At 48.2% G+C, this 19,095-nt stretch overlaps 2 protein-coding genes across 5 annotated transcripts in view; both read right to left on the bottom strand.

The window, feature by feature from the left end:
- Positions 1–19,095, bottom strand: part of ADCY9 (adenylate cyclase 9) — a 153,657-nt gene that overhangs the window by 36,577 nt on the left and 97,985 nt on the right. For all 4 annotated transcript variants that reach the window (XM_050774174.1, XM_050774171.1, XM_050774172.1 and 1 more), the window contains exon 3: positions 7,916–8,106. In XM_050774174.1, coding sequence (XP_050630131.1) covers positions 7,916–8,106 — 191 coding nt within the window. The remainder of the gene's footprint in view (positions 1–7,915; positions 8,107–19,095) is intronic.
- Positions 1–19,095, bottom strand: part of TRAP1 (TNF receptor associated protein 1) — a 427,467-nt gene that overhangs the window by 347,334 nt on the left and 61,038 nt on the right. The window lies entirely within an intron of this gene.

Here is a 19,095-nt window from a genome sequence, read left to right as displayed (position 1 = left end):
CTGGAGAACGCCCAAGAGCAAACTCTGCATTTTCCCGGATTATCTTTGCTCCTTCCCCCATGTGGACGTGGGCTTTGGAGGGAAGAGTGTAGCCATTTCTCTAACACACTTGGGCACATTTGCATTTGTTTTTAACACATTTCAGGACGTGCACCCTACATTCCGGTCAAAATATATGGCACAAAGCTATAAAACCGTTTTTTCTTCAAGGTTATTTCTCATCACAAGATAAATCATTTCTCAGCCAACAGCTGTCCCTTTTCAAAACTGTCAAGGGAGGGAGTGGGGAAACCTCTTTTCTCAGAAATGAGGAGGATACACCACTAGAAGAGCCCTGGCTTTGCCTGCTTCGTCTTCTCAACAGGACTGTTTTGCAAGATGTCATGTTATCAGAAACATCCTTTGCTCCCAAACTCAAAATGATGTTGAACATGGCGAACAGGAATAGTCATGGCATGCACCCACAATAACCACAAATACAGTTTCCTGAGGTGTTCTTTGAAACTCCTTGTATCTACTTAGCCCTCGTAAGCACCCACGATGCAGGTACTAAGATCGGTTCCATTTTACAGATGAGGACATTGAGACAGAGCAGGCACCGGCCCAGAACCACATGGTACGGCTGGAACCGCATAAAGCGGGTGGTGAGCCCAGGCAGCAGAGCTCCCGGCCCCGGAAATCTCCAGGTGAACGGGGCAGCCCATCAGTGCGGCAGAGCCACCGGGCACACTCTATGTCCCTGGCATTGCTGTTTAAGCTAACAGGTTAGGTACAGGCATACGTACTTCAAAATAGAGCATTTCTGCTAACGAAACATTAGGGTAAGATAGAAGTAGAATATTAGAAGAAAAGATAAGCAGTAATTATCACAGAAAAAGAAATTTTCTTACATCCCCAAAGCGGTAAGAACAGACAGCAGATGGCCTGAGAATACCAGACAACGCACCACACGAACACACACGTGTAAAACTCACACACACGATCTCAGAACCACACGGGGCGGAGCCCTAAAGGACCACTAGGCTCAATAACCAGGCTGGTGATGACGACCCGAGTCAAAAATAGATGAAAATATACTCAGCAGACTGTCAGGCAGGAAGACTGTTACCAGCTGTGGAAACAGTCCTCCATGAAGTCAAAATAAGAAAATATTTGGCATTTGGGGAAACTTCATGGAAGTGCAATATTTCACTCTCGGGCGATGCCAGTTCAGTGATTCCGCACATACATTTCCATCCCTCTCTCTACACACATATATAATTTCTTACTTGGAAATAATTTTAGACTTGCAGAGAGTGGGAAAGACAGTTCAAGGAGTCTGCGTATATCCTTCGTACAGACCCGCAGTACGGTTATCAAGACCGAAGCAACTCATGCTGGAGCGATACTGTTAGCTAAGCTGCAGGCTTTATTTACATCTGCAGGATGTCCCCGGTTTCCCTGATGTCCCTTTGCTGTTCGGGGTCTCCTCTAGGTCCCGTGTTGCATTTAGTCCTCACGCCTCCTGCTCACCCCCAGCATATGGGGGTTCCCCTATCTTTCCCTGTGTCTCCTGGCCCTGCTGTGTCTGAAGTCCCGGCCAGGTATTTTGTCAAATGTCCGGATCTGGACCTGCCTGGTGCTTTCTCAGAGCAGACTGAGGTTTGGGGTTTGCGGAAAGAATGCCGCAGAGGTGACATGCCCTTCTCAGGACACCACACTGGGGTACAGGATGGCCATGTGTCGTCCTAGCAGGGAGGCTCACCTGGATCATTAGGTGAAGGTGGCGTCTGCCTGGTTTGTCCACTGTGAAGTTCCTATTCCTCCCCCACCCCACCTTTCTTTTTTGAGATGAGGTCTCATTCTAGTGCCCAGGCTAGAGTGCAATGGTGCGCTCTTGGCTCATTGCACCCTCTGCCTCCCAGGCTCAAGAGATCCTCCCACCTCAGCCTCCAGGTAGCTAGGACTACAGGTGGATACCAACATGCCTGGCTAATTTTTACAGTTTTTGTAGAGATGGGTTTTTTTTTTTTTTTCAATTGTTTTGTTTTTTGAGATGGAATCTCACTCTGTCACCCAGGCTAGAGAGCAGTGATATGATCTCAGATCACTGCAACCTCCATCTCTAGGTTCAAGAGATTCTGCTGCCTCAGTCTCCCAAGTAGCTGGGATTACAGGTGCGCGCCACCACGCCTGGCTAATTTTTTTATTTTTAGTAGACATGGGGTTTCACCATGTTGGCCAGGCTGGTCTCGAACTCCTGACCTCAGGTGATCCGTCTACCTTGGCCTCCCAAAGTGCTGGGATTACAGGCGTGACCACCTCACCTGACACAGACTACCCTTTGGTTTTACAACAGCTTTATTAAGATGTAATTCGTACAGCATATAATGCACCCATTTAAAGTATATAACTCCAGGGTTTTTAGCATATTCACAGGGATGTGCAAGCATCACCACTATCAATTCAGACTACCGCTTATAATAAATACCTATTTAATTTCTAAGCTGTATATATTTATATATGTATGTGTCTATAAAATCATTTTTTCAATTTCTGTAATGAATGAAAAGCCCCTTCCTTCCTCAAATCAGGCTGGCTGAGCCTATTCATAATGACTTGACACACAGAAAACAAGTAGATGAAAGAAGTGATCATTTATTGAGGATCATTTTCAAAATTCACTGTCACAAAAGGATGGTTCCTGAGGTGAGTGGCCTCAAAGGGGAAGGAGAAAGCTTTTGAAAGCAAGACAGGTCCTCCCTGAATCATCCCCATATGGGTAAATATACATCATTAGCTTTGTTACTGACTGGTCCATGTAGAAACACCCAGTGGCCAAGCAGCCTGGGGTTCTGAATAATAGATGAAGGTAAACTCAGGAAGACCAGCCACGCAGGTGCACTCCCGGGGAGGCCTTTCAGAGATGAACCAAGATGCTTTCACAGCTCGAATGGTTCACTGATCAGAACTAATGTGATAAAAGTAATTCAATTTTGGGTTTTCTTTTCTTCTCAAGATGGAGTCTCACTCTATTGCCCAGGCTGAAGTGCAGTGGCATGGTCTCGGCTCACTGCAACCTTCACCTCCTAGGTTCAAGGGATCCTCCTGCCTCAGCCTCCTGAGTAGCTAGGACTACAGGCATATGTCACCACACCTGGCTAATTTTTGTATTTTTAGTAGAGATGGGGTTTTACCATGTTGGCCAGGCTGGTCTTGAATTCCTGACCTCAGGTGATCTGTCTGCCTCGGCCTCCCAAAGTGCTGGGATTACAGGCGTGAGCCACGGAGCCCAGCTGGGTTTTCTTTTTCTTCATGAAGATGTTGGAAAAGCTGTTTTTATTGACATATGGCATCTAGATCCACTCACCACCCACAGGGTTTATGAGAAAATGGAAAGCAAACGCCCGCTGGAGTGCTGACGTCACATTCAACAGGCCAAGGCACACATGCTCCCGTGTCATACCAGTGACTTGGTTATGGCCGAGAGCATCCAACCCACAGCAATGGTCAGCCACAATCACTGAGAATCTCCCTCGAGTCGGAACCGCGGAGAAGATGGGACCTTCCCCAGTGAGTCAGTGACCTCTTGCAGGCAAGCCAGGACCATCTCTCGGCCTCTCCCAGCCCTCCATGGCTCCGTCTATGGTCACTGTCCCTGCTCTATGTGGAGTGAAGGAGTGTCCAGTGCGAGCAGGGCTTCTCCTCAGCCCTAGCGTCTGCAGGCGCCACTCCAGCTAATTTCCCAGCAATCCCGAGAGGTCCCTTCCTCATCACCACTGCACTGACGAGGAAAACTCTTGCTTAGAGGAATTAAGTGTGTGTTTTCTCTTCCTTTTTTTCTTTTCCCTTTCTTTTTTTTTTGAGACAGCATCTGGTTCTGTCACCCCAGTTGGAGTGTGGTGGCACCATCATATAGCTTACTGCAGCCTCAAACTCCCGGGCTCAAGCGATCCTCCTGCCTCAGCCATCTGAGTGGCTAGGACTACAGGCGTGAGCCACGGCACCTGGCTGCAATTTCTTCACAGTGGCAAAGCCAAGGCTTTGAGAAGGGTCTTGTTTCAAATTGCGGCCCTTCCCGCCATGCTCCGCCTCCCCTCTGTAACGCTGACAGTAGTGTCCTCACCTCTAATGCTCACTCCTTGGTTTCCTTCTTGACCCCTCCTTCCTTCACTTGGGCAGCATCTGTCCCCCCACATTATGCAATATCAGGGCCCTTCGGGTGAGGATCTCTCACTGTTGGTCACTTCAAGAATCCAAGGGGCCAGGCGCAGTGGCTCACGCCTGTAATCCCAGCACTTTGGGAGGCAGGCGGATCACAAGGTCAGGAGATTGAGACCATCCTGGCTAACACGGTGAAACCCTGTCTCTACTAAAAATACAAAAAATTAGCCGGGCGTGGTGGCAGGCGCCTGTAGTCCCAGCTACTCCGGAGGCTGAGGCGGGAGAATGGCGTGAACCCGGGAGGCGGAGCTTGCAGTGAGCAGAGATTGTGCCACTGCACTCCAGCCTAGGTGACAGAGCGAGACTCCGTCTCAAAAAAAAAAAAAAAAAAAAAACCCAAGGCTAGGCACAGTGGTTCATGCCTGTAATCCCAGCATTTTAAAAGGCCAATGCAGGAAGATGGTATGACCCCCGAGAGTTTGCAACCATCCCGGGCAATATAGCAAAATAAATTTAAAAATTAGCTAGGCATGGTGGCACATGCCTGTGGCCCTAGCTACTCAGGAGGTTGACTTGGGAGGATCACTTGAGTCCAGGAGTCTGAGCTGCAGTGAGCTAAGATCATGCCACTGGTACTTTAGCCTGGGCAACAGAGCGAGACCCCATCTCTTAAACAAACAAACAAAAAGAAGCCGACAGTTGGGTGTAGAAAGGGTTCCCTTGGAGCTATGACTTCAGGACCAAAGTTCTGGCTTTTGACATCACTACCATTTCCTGGTAGGTCGTTACAGTACACAGCTTATGTCACATTAGGTAAGAATTTTCCAGCTATGACCTGGGAGATGACTTAAGGTCACACAGGACACACATTCATGGGGGCTGCCCTGGTTCTACACAGTTCTGCTTGGGCTTCTGACTTCAGTCCTTCGCCTGGCTCTGCAGAGCTGCATCGCTCTGTGTGTTTAATTAAAGAATTAAAAACTTAAGCCAAAAAGAAACTGTTAATTACTACATGCCAGGCACCATGCTCGACACTTGGGAAATATTTAAGTTATTTAACACACAGTCTCTGAATGCAAAGAGCTCACAGGAAGGCGCATAGGAAACAAAGATTTAAGATCGTGTATGTTACAGCCAAGTGGGACAGACTGAAGGGACTGAGAATTTGGAGACGAGGGAACAGCGTTATTGGCTGGGAAGGCACAGGAAAGCGTGGTGGAGCTGAACAGTGAACGCAGCCAGGAGTTCAGAGGGAAAGCGAAGCCATGCGTATCGCAAGTGAGCGGCAGCAGGAACAGGACACAGGCGAAAATCTACGCGTGTTCCTTCAGGGAACGCTTCCTGAACACCTTTTCTCTAATGTGTTGGTCCTTGGCATGAAACTCCTTTCACTACATGAGCATTTCCCCCAAAAGGTGAGACCACATGAGCCCTGCAAGGTGCAGCTTGAAGAAAACAACTGTGCTCAAAGAGGCCTGAGAGTGCGGCATACACCGCGTCCTCTTCCGAAGGCCTAGATACTATCTACTAGCGTAGCGAAGGCTCTGAGAAGTCCTGCAGTAAAGAAACCCTTTCTGTGTTGAATATCCAGAGGTTCCCGAATTTACTTTACCACTGAGTGACACCCCTCCTCCTTTTTTTTGAGACAGGGCAAGGTCTCACTCTGTGGCCCAGGCTAGAGTGCAGCAGTACAATCACTGCTCCCTGCAGCCTTAAATTCCTGGGCTCAAGTGATCCTCTTGGCTCAGCCTCCCGAGTAGGTGGGATGACAGGCACATGCCACCAAGCCCAGTTAATTAAAAAAAATTTTTTTGCAGAGATGATATCTTGCTACGATGACCAAGCTGTTCTCAATATCCTAGCCTCAGCCGTTCCTCCCACCTCGGCCGCCCAAAGTGCCAGGATTACAGGCGTGAGCCACCCTGCCTGGCCTTCTGTCAACCTGAGATAGATTACAGGATTCTCAGAAACGTTCAACGATATTTGGAAAATCTCCACATGCCAAGGAGATATGCTAAATGGTTTTTGCTCATTCTGATCAAAACAAATATATAGATGAGTACAAAGCAGTGTTGCATCGCCATGGCTAAACTCGTGGTCACTAAACCTGTGAGCGTGTGATATGGGGAACTCTGCAACCGCATCCCCTAACGGACAGAAACACACATATGTGGACGCTAAAATGGCAAACACAACAAATTATTTATTTTTGGCTTGGGCTGTCTTTCACTACTTCAATAGAGCTCAGTGTGCAGGCTGGAGGAAACCATTTTTCCCCAAATAGCAAAACCATTCCCGACTCCTCCCCACGCCAGCCCCTCCCTGCCCGGGTCCGCTGTCTAGGAGCCCAGAGCTCCATTTTCTGACTCCTGCAAAACGTCAGCCCAGGCGAGATGGCTGTCTCTAAAGTTTGCAGGCATCCAGGGAATCTCAGATACATGAGCTTTACGCGTGTGCCAAGAGTACGGGGAAGAGAGGGTCCAACACCACTGTCCCGGTGGTTTTCACTCAGGGATGACTCTGCACCCCCAGGGGACACTGGGCCATGTCCGGAGACATTATTGGTTGGCACAGTTGGGGAGTAGGGTACGGGTGGGTATGCTGGCATCTGGCAGGTGGAGGCTAGGGATGCTGCCAGCCATCTGACACGGCACAGGACAGCCCCACCACACAGGACTACCAGGTCCAAAGTGCCAGCGGTGCCAAGGTGAGAAGCCCTGCGTTACACTAACAAAGCACCCAACCAACATGATACACGAGCGGGGTTGACAGAACCCGGGTGTCATCGTTACAGGTAACTGGGCGACAGGCACTATGTATCCTGACCCAGTAAATAATCTGGATACCCCGGCTGACTGCCACATGATGAAGGCTGTTCATCGTAAACACCAACAGCAGCTTTCAAGCCTGTGAATGAACGTGGAGAGGCAGGGACACACTGGGTGAAGCCGTAACCACTGGCCGCCATCCTCATGCATACCCCACTGTGTTATCTGACAACACAAAGCAGCGCAGGGGAGCTGTTGTGATTCTCTCTCTCTCTCATTTTAAGAATGGAGATAGGAGATGTGTAAACTATAAAAATAAACAGAAGGTACCAGTGGGGAAACTAAATCAAACGTGAAAGCGGAGGAACAGCTCATAAACTGAAATGATTTCACACACCCAAGGTCGACCGCGCCAGTTCCTTGGTAATTTATGATGACAGGTCAGTCCAGAAACAGGCACTTCTAGGCAGCTACCAGGAAATCCCGGTTCCAATAATGAAATACTACAATGTTCTCGGCAGCCTGTCCTCTCAGTGAGCTGTGTCCTAGGATTTACCCACACCAACATCATTTCAAATAATCATAAAATAGTGGATTTCAAGAGACGTAGAAGTATTTGAGAAAGTGGTCTCTGAAATCAGATTATCAACTAGCTCTCCACCCAAGGTGCCAAGGAGAGCCACCTTTACTGTCATTTATTACTAGCTTCTAGAAATCCCAAAACACCACAGGTCCCAGGAGGAGAAAATAACTAATAATTCAAATGAGAAGCATCCTTATGCAATGGAAAGGAAATGGAGGTGCGTAGTATGTCAAAAAGCAAGGATATTAAAAATACAAAATGCTACTAACTTTAGACTAAATATTAAAATCGTGAAAACCAAATAGAAGGTTATTCCACGTTGTCTGCCTCAGACCTGGAGGCTGTTTATTATTTCACGTGCTCTACTGCAGAATTAATAGAAAGTTTTAGAAGTAGGAAAAAAAAAAAAAAAAAAACTAACCTTAAGGTTATCAAAGGTTTTGACAGTCTGCGCCAAGTCACTGACATTCCCTGATGACGCTGTCCCCTGTCCCCTAGGGCCTGAGGACACCTGTGAGCCGTCAATGATCTCAAAGCCAGAAAGCAAGGCCTCTGCACAGCTGCAGCGAGACTCCTTGGCTCTCTGACCCGATATCAGGTAAGTCTTCAAACCTATGATGGATAAAAGTTACAGTCAGCACAGATTGAAAGCACCGTCTGTTGAAACGCAGCTCCGTCTTGCTCTCTGGAGACGACTCACTCCTGGAAAGTTGAGAGTAAAGTGAAAATGTGAACAGGTCATAGTTTACGACGGACGTCCACGATCTCTCTGGAGAGATGCGGCCTCAGGGAGACCGTGGGCCCCCGAGACACTTGTTACCCACATTACGTTTTCTTGGAGTAACGGCTGCGTGTTTCATGTTTTACCTTCAGGGTTAAAATAAGCATTAAAAACTTCCTCCATAAAAGGGTCCCAGGACCTCCCTGTGAAGGCAGCAAAGCAGACTGGTTGACCCTAGACCCTGCTTGGGTTTATTTCTCTCTGTAAACACCAGTCTGGTGAGTACCTTCACAACGGTCAGTGTAGACGTCATGGCAGCCTTCGGCACTGACCATCTTACCTGTGTCAGAGATTGCAAAACTACCCCGAAAAACGAGACCCTACCATGCACCAACAGGCCATTAAAACCTCCCCTGACTCAGAGCCGTCGAGCATCTATTTCCTGTTGGATTCAAACACTCACCCCAGGAACATTCAGCTTTTGTTAAGCTGAGGTCCACATGCATATTATTCTCTCACAAAATCCCCTCTACAGAAACAAAAAAAAAGGTGGTCAAAAGGACACTTGACATATATCTTTACAATTCTCCTTGGAGGCTGAACTAACACCTGGACCCACGCCGCACCGGAAGGAGCTGTGAACAGGCGGGTGGATCCCGCCCCGGGAATCTGCTGAGAAGATGGCAAAGGAGCAGCTTTTCCAGGAAAAGCCCAAGGAATTTTTGAAAAAGAAGCAAACTTTATTTAAACAAATCCATCCTTTGTCTTCACTGGAATTTAACCAGATGGCAAATGTATCGGAAGGAGGGACAATGTAATTTAACATTTAAATAACATTTATTTCAGGCCTGGTGTATGCCAGGCACTGAGAATAAAATCATGAACAAAGCAGGGTCCCTTCTTTTTTTCTTTAATTGAGATGGAGTCTCACTCTGTTGCCCAGGCTGGAGTGCAACGGTGCGATCTCGGTTCACTGCATCCTCCACCTCCTGGGTTCAAGCAATTCTCCTGCCTCAGCCTCCTGAGCAGCGGGGATTACAGGTGTGCACCACCATGCCTGGCTAATTTATACATTTTTAGTAGAGATGGGGTTTCTCCATGTCGGCCAGACTGGTCTAGAACTCCTGACCTCAAGTGATCTGCCCACCTTGGCCTGCCAAAGATTACAGGTGCGAGCCACTGCACCCGGTTGTAGGGACCCTTCTTGAAGGGCTGAAGCTCCAGCTTCAGGTTGTGAAGGGTGTGGCACGGAAATATTCCATCAAGAGGCAACGTGTCTACGACACTGATCGACTCTGGCTTCTTACACTGGGTACATATTTGGTCAGTGCTTTAAAATTCATTCATTAGAAACCCAGGGACTACTTCATCAACGGTCCCGAATGATTTTATAAGTATGGCCCCATCTCATCATTTCACCTCCCTCTCTACTTGTCAAAATACTACATGGCTTATCTTTTTAAGTCAAGTGTTCTGAGAATTTGCCAAGAGTCCTGGACACATGTAAAGACATCCTAGAGCGTAGCCAGGTCATAGCTGAGAACCAAAAGACTTAGATATTTTCAGATGCCAACTGGCCCCAAGAAACCCTTCATGGTTTATTTTTCCTTTAGAGATAGGGTCTTGCTCTGTTGCCCAGGCTGGAGAGCAGTGGTGCAACCATGGCTCCCTATAGCCTCCACCTCCTATAGCCTCAGCCTCCTGAGTAGCTGGGACTACAGACGTGTGCCACTATGCCTAGCTATTTCTTTCTTTCTTCTTTTTTTTTTTTTGAGATGGGGTCTCACTGTATTGGCCAGGCTGGTCTCGAACTCCTAGGCTCAAGTGATCCGCCCACTTTGGCCTCCCAAAGTGCTGGGATTACAGGTGTGAGCCACCGCAGCTGGTCAATGGAAATCTTTTACTCTTACTTAGGTCCTGAACTTTTGTGCATTTTTTTTCTCCAACAAAAACCCACATCCCAATTTATATACAGGATCAACCACGGCTGTAACATGTATGCACCAAAATGGAAACATGAACTGGAATATGATGTAGCAGTGAAGGCATCTTTACACCAATTTCTCAGACCTGTCCCAGGCGACAATGGACCAACTCTGCCATTTCACTTTGCCAGAGTTAAAAAATGCAACCGGGCCAGGCGCGGTGGCTCAAGCCTGTAATCCCAGCACTTTGGGAGGCCGAGACGGGCGGATCACGAGATCAGGAGATCGAGACCATCCTGGCTAACACGGTGAAACCCCGTCTCTACTAAAAAATACAAAAAACTAGCCGGGCGAGGTGGCAGGTGCCTGTAGTCCCAGCTACTCAGGAGGCTCAGTCAGGAGAATGGCGTGAACCAGGGAGGCGGAGCTTGCAGTGAGCTGAGATCCAGCCACTGCACTCCAGCCTGAGCGACAGAGCAAGACTCCGTCTCAAAAAAAAAAAAAAAAAAAAAAAAAAAAAAAAAAAAATGCAAACAATGGGGACACAAGAGAAGACAATGAGCTGCCAGGGCTTATTCCCGCCTTCATCAAAGAAGTACACGTGAGAACTTCTGTCCTGGGGCTGCTCTAAGGGTCTCCTTCCCGTGACTCCTGAGTGTGGCCCACAAGTCACCAGGTGGCAGGGTGGTGACAGGAGCCACTGACAGCCAGTGTGACTGTGGATGGCCACTCTGGAGACCGTAGTCCCCACACACTGAGAGAGGAAGGCCATTTTTTTGGTGGGAGGGAGGAAAAGTTGCAGCTGAAGGGTGAGGTTTTCCACTATGTCTGTGGCTGGCCCTGCAACGTGCTGGCGGCTCAGGGTGCCCCTGCCTGAGGCTATGGCTCCCGGTGCACAAGGGCTGCCCTGGGAGCATGAACTGGGCTGCCCCTCAAACCCAGGAAGGGGCCCTCGCCCAGGTAACTGCGTACCTGCTCCCTGTGTGGCTCCAGAACTGCAAGAGAAAGTCAAGACAGCCTCTCCTGGAAGTGCGTGGGAACTGAAGTGGAGAGAGGCTGGGCAGGGAGGCCTGAAGAGCTGCAGCACGATGGGACAGCCGGCACATTCACAGCGCTCGGCACAGCAGTCCACAGGGCGCACGCAGCAGGGAGCACCCCGCAGTAGCATGGAGCAGCAGCGGCCACCTCTGCTCACAAGCTGGGCACGTGCCTCATGCACATCTCCAACGTCTGCTGTTGCTTGTTTGAACTGGGGTTACTGAGTCACTCTTAATTCATCAAACATTTATTAAGCACTTCCTGTTTACTAAACACTGATAGGTACAGGGACGATGTGTGACTATTTTGGCCAAGATCGTGACCCGTGTGGAGCCCATCACCTGAAGAGGGGCCAAAAGGACAAGCAGGTGTGACTCTGGTCAGGCACGCCAAGTCCCAGGACGAGGAAGGACGGCTGCTCCAGGAAGCACAGGACGGGGCATGTCAGGAAGCCTCGAGAAGGAAGGGGCTGTGGCTCGAATGTGTCCTCTCCAAATTTCAGGCGTTGTGGAGTGACAGTCTTAAGGAAGCAGGACTTTAAGAGGTGACGAGGCCAGGAGGGCTCCTCCCCTGCAATGGGATCAAGCACCTGCATAAAGGGGCTTGCTGCAAGGGGTTCTCTCGCTTGCCCTCCCGTTTCTTCTCCCTTCCAGAAGATGCAGCCCTCCCCAGACACCTGAACCTGCTGGTGCCTTGATCTTGGACTTCCCAGCCTCCAGAAGCATGAGGACATAAATTCCCGTGCTGTATCGATTACCCAGCCTATGCTGTTCTGTTACTGCTTCCCAAGCAGAGGGAGACAGACGGATCAGCGCCCTCCACACGGAGAACTGAAAGACGTGGGGAGGTCAGCCTGGCAACAGCAAACCGGGCAAGGGGCAGGGGTGGCTGACGCCAGGCAGGGGGGTTACTAGAATGGGTCATGAAAGGTCCTCTACAGAGGGGGACTGCAGCAGGCACAGCTAAAGGATGGCTTTTAACTCAGTGTGGCTGGAACAGAGAATGTGTGTGGGGAATGGCCAGGGCTGAGCCGCAGCACCTGTGCAGGGCACTGTATGGGCCGTCCCGGGAAGCCTCCATCCTGGGGTTACCGGCGGCAGGGGGGCGGAAGCAGGAGGAAGAGCCACATAGGAGGCATGAGGCATAGGACAAGCCAGGGAGCCGGTGGAAATGCCAGCCACAGCGGGTGGGAAGTTGGGAGGCACGGGAGTCAGGAAATAACGGTGGAAACGGGAAACTTACTCCCCGCAAACTGGCAGCAAGAGGCAAGGCTCCGATTACAAGCAATCAAGCGTGATGGGCGGAGACCTGGCTGCTGGAGGGGGCCTCGGAGTCAGGTCCAGGTCTGCCCCCTAATCCCGTGACCTAAGTGAGCTGCTTCATCTCTGCCTCTCGGTTTCCTCATCTCTAAGGTGAGGACAGGAGCACGGCTTACCCCACGGCTCACATGTGAGGCTTAGATGACCAACACGCACACAGCCTCTACAACTGCCCGGCATGCAGCAAGCACTAGACATTAGCTGTGATTATCGACACGGTGTTTGATCTGCGTGTCACTGGAATCTTTTTCATGCACCTTCTATGTACAAAAGCATTTGCAAAACTGTTAAATCAATAATTGCTCCTGACTTGAGTTTTTCTTTAGGAAGCACTGAATGACCAACCTGTAGTGATAACATGATCCTACTAGTGTGACAAAGGCCAAACACACCTCCGAGTCCACAACGAGCAAAACCGGGAAATACGTTATCTTTTCATTTAGGCTTCCATATGGAAAGCTTAAGTTAAAGTGAAACCTTTTGCCAGAACCAGAAGGTTATCCTCATAACAGCTAAGGCAGAATGCAGCTGCCTGATCAGAAACGGCTGAGAAATATATCAGGACAGGTTACTGAGTTCAAGCCCAGCCAAAGTCTTAAGTCAGGAGAATCTGCAGCAACATGATTTAATGAATAACCACACACATGGAGCCTGGGGTCCAAGTTCATTAGAATGGCTCTTTTACAGCAGAAGGTCCAAAAAAAAAAAAAAAAAAAAAAAAAAAAAAAAAAAAAGGCAGCTAAATGATTTAAGTATAGTGTAAACAGGAGAATAATTAATATGATTTCTTATGTTCTTTCCTGGTTATCCATTGATTTTAAACCTCAACAACAGTGATGCCTTTTATCAGCTTAATTTTACAAAGGATGCAGAGAGAGGCGGGCATTTCCTAATGGGTTCCTGTGTGACGGGGGAACCTGCCTATGGCTGCGTGCGTGGAGGAGGCTAACACAGTTAACGTTCTTAAGTATTCTTAAGTATAGTGTCACTTCTCTGAAAACTAAAACTGCGCTTTGCACATAGTGATGATCAGGTTTGGTGACCTGAGCATAGGAAGAGTCACTGACAAAGCCCATTATGGAAAAGAAAGACAATTCTGGCCTCATTTGTCCTGGTCTCTTTCTGTGGGATTCTTGCCTTGGACTGAGATACCCTCAGCCACCAAGAATCAAGGACATGACTGCCAACTCAACAGAAAGAGAAAAACAGCTGGGCACGGGGGTCACAGCTGTGACCCCAGCACTTTAGGAGGCTGAGGCAGGAGGATCACTTGAGCCCAGGAGTTTGGGACCAGCCTGGACAACATAGTGAAATTCCGTCTCTATAAAAAATTTAAGCATCAGCTGGGTGTGGTGGCACCTGTGGTCCCAGCTACCCAGGAGGCTAAGACGGGAGGATCACTTGAGCCCAGGAGGTCGACGCTGCAGTGAGCTGTGACTGCACCACTACACACCAGCCTGGGCAAGACAGCAAGACCCTGTCTCAAAAAAAGAAAAAGAAAAAAAAGAAAAGAAAAACAAGCTGGGTGTGGCAGCACACGCTGTAAATCCCAGCTACTTCAGAGGCTGAGGCAGGAGAATTGCTTAAACTTGGGAGGCGGAGGTTGCAGTGAGCTGAGATCACGCCATGTACTCCAGCCTGGGCAACAAGAATGAAACTCCATCTCAAAAAAAAAAAAAAAGAAAAAGAAAAAGAAGAAAAACAAGAAGGAGAAGAATAATCAGGAAGGAAAGAATGTTTTAAGACATGACTTTGGGAGCCAGCCACATAGCATAACAAACACCTAGAAGCTTACGTCACTTATGACTTAAAACAATAAACAGAAGAGAGGCAATCAGCTTGGGCTGGTTCAGAAACATTCCAGAAACGTCTTTCATTTTGCATCGCATTCTTCCTCATGACTAGGTCAGAAATGACCAAGCAGCATGAGAATTATTTAAACTAAACTGTAACCAGCCAATAAGAAAAATAAAGTTAAAAAATGCTTTTAATCTATCAAATAGCCAAAGCCTATGGAGTTATAGATATATTTTATAATTATCTATTCTTTCTGCGTAAGAAGAACAAAAGTTTTGGTACAAAAGAGAGAATATTTATCACGTGTTTACGTTAAAATGATCTCCGGAGGGGTGTAAGTCCTTCCTACTCATATGTACAATAAATAATCATAAGGACTGATTTATTCTGGTTGTCCTAATATTTGATGATAAATCACAAGGTCTTACTACAAATCGCTGCTGGCGAAACTTAACCTCTTCTTAACATATGAAGTCCCAGGCCAGGCACGGTGGTTCACGCCTGTAATCCCAGCACTTTGGGAGGCCGAGACGGGAGGATCACTTGAGCTCAGGAGTTTGAGACCAGCCCGGCCAACATGGCGAAATCCCGTCTCTACTAAAAGTACAAAAATTAACTGGGCACGGTGGCGCACGCCTGTAATCCCAGCTACTTAGGAGGTTGAGGCAGGAGAATTGCTTGAACCCAGGAGGCGGAGCTTGCAGTCAGCCGAGATCATGCCATTACACTCCAGCCTTGGCGACAAAGTGAGACTTCGTCTCAAAAAAAAAAAAAAAAGAAGTTCCAAATAATAAAATATGAGATGGATTTATGGAAGAACGTGAAAGAAACAAAGGCTGTTCACTCTGCCTGTTTAACTTGATCTTCTGCCTAACCAAAAAAAAATGTTTTTGTTTTTTTGAGATAGAGTCTCGCTCTATTGCCCAGGCCAGAGTGCAGTGGCACAACCTCAGCTCACTGCAACCTCTGCCTCCCGGGTTCAAGCAATTCTCCTGCCTCAGCCTCCGGAGTAGCTAGAATTACAGGTGTGTGCCACCATGCCTGGCTAATTTTTCTGTTTTTAGTAGAGACGGGGTTTTGCCAAGCTGGACAGGCTGGTCTTGAACTCCTGACCTCAAGTGATCCGCCTGCCTCTGTCTCCCAAAGTGCTGGGATTAAAGGCGTGAGCCACCACACCCAGCCAGAAAACAAAATTTTAGTGTGTGCACGCATACTCTCTCTCTCTCCCGCTTCCCCACCCCTGCTTCTAAACAGGTACCTTCTATACCCAGCTTCCCTGTCTCTCCCAGTAATGGCTAAACAGCTGCCATCACAGCCAAATGGGAATGACAGGCACCCCCCTGAATGACCACATTCCCCTGTTCTGGCTTCTGTTTTTTGGAGACGGAGTCTCGCTCTGTCGCCCAAGCCGGAGTGCAGTGGCTCACTCGGCTCACTGCAAGCTCCGCCTCCTGTGTTCACGCCATTCTCCTGCCTCAGCCTCCCAAGTGGCTGGGACTACAGGCGCCCGCCGCCACGCCTGGCTAATTTTTTTTTGTATTTTTAGTAGAGACGGGATTTCACCATGTTAGCCAGGACGGTCTCGATCTCCTGACCTCATGATCCGCCTGTCTCGGCCTCCCAAAGTGCTGGGATTACAGGCGTGAGCCACCGCGCCCGGCCTGGTTTCTTATCTTCTGTATTCTGCGTTAATAAATATCCCACTGCTACATTCCAGAATGCTGACACAGGGAGAGTCCCGGAGTCACACACTTCAGAGACCCTCGCCTCCCACCTCTAAGAGACCTCTTGAATTAGGGTTTACCAGCACAAGCCTTCACAAAGACTGCAGAACGAGCCTCAGAGACGACACCCAGCACATCCGGCACGTCTGTGAACAGCCCACCAGGTGCCATCTCTGTCATCCACTGGCTCATTTGCTCATTCACGCACCCAGAAAACTAAATGCTTACTGAGTACTTACCGAAGATTAGGATCTGGGCTAAGGGTTGAAAGAAATAAATAGGTTAAAAAAGAAAAAAAGCAACCTAGGTGACTTTCACTTCAGTGCTTGACCTTAGTTCCCTTGCCTAGATCATGGAAATGCTAGTCGGTGTGGTGGCTCACGCTCGTAATCCCAGAACTTTGGGAGGCCGAGGTGGGTGGATCACTTGAGGTCAGGAGTTCAAGACCAGCCTGGCCAACATAGCAAAACCCTGTCTCTACTAAAAATACAAAAATTAACCAGGTGTGGCGGCAGGCGCCTGTAGTCGCAGCTACTCAGGAGGCTGAGGCAGGAAAATCTCTCGAACCCGGGAGGCAGAGGTTGCAGATAGCCGAGATCACGCCACTGCACTCTGGCCTGGGTAATAGAGTGAGACCCCGTCTCAAAAAAATAAAAATAAAAATATAAAAAAGAAAAGGAAACTACTATGATGTGATGGTCATACCACAGCACAGGGCTGTTGTGAGGATTAAATGAGTTCATTCATGTAAATAGGGACATGCGAAAAAGGGAAAGACGGTGCTTGTCCTGAGAATAGCCGTGAATGTGAGGACAGTGAGTGAGTGACGATCTGGACCCACAAGAAGAGAGAGACACACACATTCAAGTTCAAGTGTGCATAGGCTGTTCAGAAGCAACAAACAGCACTTCAACAATGAGTTGCCGACAACAAAATGGAAAAGAAGGTCTGCAATAACTATTAAGAATGCTGTCATGGAGCCGAGTTTAAACAATGGGAAGAGGCTATGAAACAGGAGAGCTGGGGAAAGATACCAGAACTGAAACCGACCACCAGCTGATCAGTTTCTATCTGTGAAGTGACAGCACCAAATGCACCAGATGCCACAGACGGGAGGGAGGGGGATGAGTCACATCTGCAGAGGGAGGGAGTTGGGTCATATCTGCAGCAGGGACGGGGCGGGGGGCGGGGGGTCCCAGACCGCACTCGTGTCCCTAGAGAGCTGACAGCTCATCCGAAGGTTTCTAAGAGGATGCTGATTCAAGTACAGAATGTAGATGATGAGAAATAACAGAAAGAAGAGAAATGAAAAACTAAATTTAAAATCGGAGACTAGGTAGCCGCTAAATACTTGAAAACAAAAAAAAAAAGGAATGCATTGACAATGGAAAGAAAGCTGTATGATGTTTAGTGAAAGAAACCAGTCCCAAAAGGCCACACACCATGTGATCCCATTTATATGAAATGTCTAGCATGGGGAGATCTGTAGACACAGAAAGCAGATGAGTGGCTGCCATGGGTTTAGGAGAGGGTATGACTGCTAAACAGATGCAGGGTTACTTTTTGGGGTGATGAAAATGTAAAATTAGGTTGTGGTGATGGTTGCACAACACCATGAATACACTAAAAACCACCGAATTGTACACCCGAGAGGGTGAATTGCATTGTATGTGAATTATACTTCAATAAAGCTGTTTTTTGAAAAAGAAAAGGAAGCTCGGTGTGGTCGTGCATTTCTGTGGTCTCAGCTACTTGGGAGGCTGAGGCAGGAGAATGGCTTGAGCCCAGGAAGTGGAGGCTACAGCGAGCTCTGACTGCGCCACTACGCTCCAGCCTAGGTGACAGGGTGAGACTCTGTCTCAAATATAATTATACAATAAAATAAACTAAATACAGCAATGTGAACATCAACAAGGTGCAATAATTCTGAGATTTAGAGAAGAAATAAAATAAAGCTGGGAAGAAACACACCCTCCCCAAGAACAGAAGATAGAGTGAGCCATAGCAGGTAAATGAAAAATATGAAAGGCTTAGAAATAGATAACGTGAGCCAGGTATGGTGGCTCACACCTGTAATCCCAGCACTTTGGGAGGCTGAGGCTGGGGAGATCGCTTGAGGTGAGGAGCTCGAGACCAGCCTGGCCAACATGGTTAAACCTTGTCTCTACTGAAAATACAAAAATTAGCCGGGCATGGTGGTGCATGCCTGTAATCCCAGTTACTCGGGAAGCTGAGGCAGGAGGATCATTTGAACCCAGGAGGTAGAGGTTGCAGTGAGCCAAGATCGCGCCATTGCACTCCAGCCTGGGCAGCAGAGTGAAACTCCTCAAAAAAAAAAAAAAAAAAAATTAGATAATGTGGTAGAGCTAGGGCAGAAAAACATGTAAGTCAAGAATAAGGCCAAATAACCTTGAAGAACTAAAAATTCAACATGGCAGGAGTTCAGAAGTCTGGGAGAGATTAAATAAAACAAAACAAAAGAAAATTTGACCTTCATGAAATAGCTCCAAGAATTATTCAATTTGCAGCTCTCACTATTGTAGTCCAACCTAAAAATGCTGGGCCAACACCCACATTGTCTTCTTCAAGCACACACACTTCTCCTGCCGCAGGTGTGGCCCGCACAGCACACCCACACGCCGGACGCTTGGCCACAGAAACACAGAAGGGGCCATTGTCCTTGCCTGGAACACAGATGGACCTTCTCATCCAGGAGGGCATTTACTTGCAAAGGCATTTTCTTCTGACCCACAGGTGGTTATTCTTCCACTGACACCTCCTGTGGGCATCGTCAGCTGGAAGAAAGGCCACCGAGGCCGTGAAGCCACCTCGCCCATAAACATCGTATCATGCAAAGGAAAAAACAAGATGCTGAATATTCTTTTTTTTTTTTTTTTTTTTTTTTTTTTTTGAGACGGAGTCTCGCTCTGTTGCCCAGGCTGGAGGGCAGTGGCGTCATCTCGGCTCATTGCAACCTGTGCCTCCTGGGTTCAAGCGATTCTCCTGCCTCAGCCTCCCGAGTAGCTGAGATTACAGGCACCTGCCACCATGCCTGGCTAATTTTTGCATTTTTAGTA

The sequence above is a fragment of the Macaca thibetana genome, chromosome 20 (genome assembly GCF_024542745.1).
Source record: "Macaca thibetana thibetana isolate TM-01 chromosome 20, ASM2454274v1, whole genome shotgun sequence".
Taxonomy (NCBI): domain Eukaryota; kingdom Metazoa; phylum Chordata; class Mammalia; order Primates; family Cercopithecidae; genus Macaca; species Macaca thibetana.
This window is presented reverse-complemented; position numbering and strand designations above follow the sequence as displayed.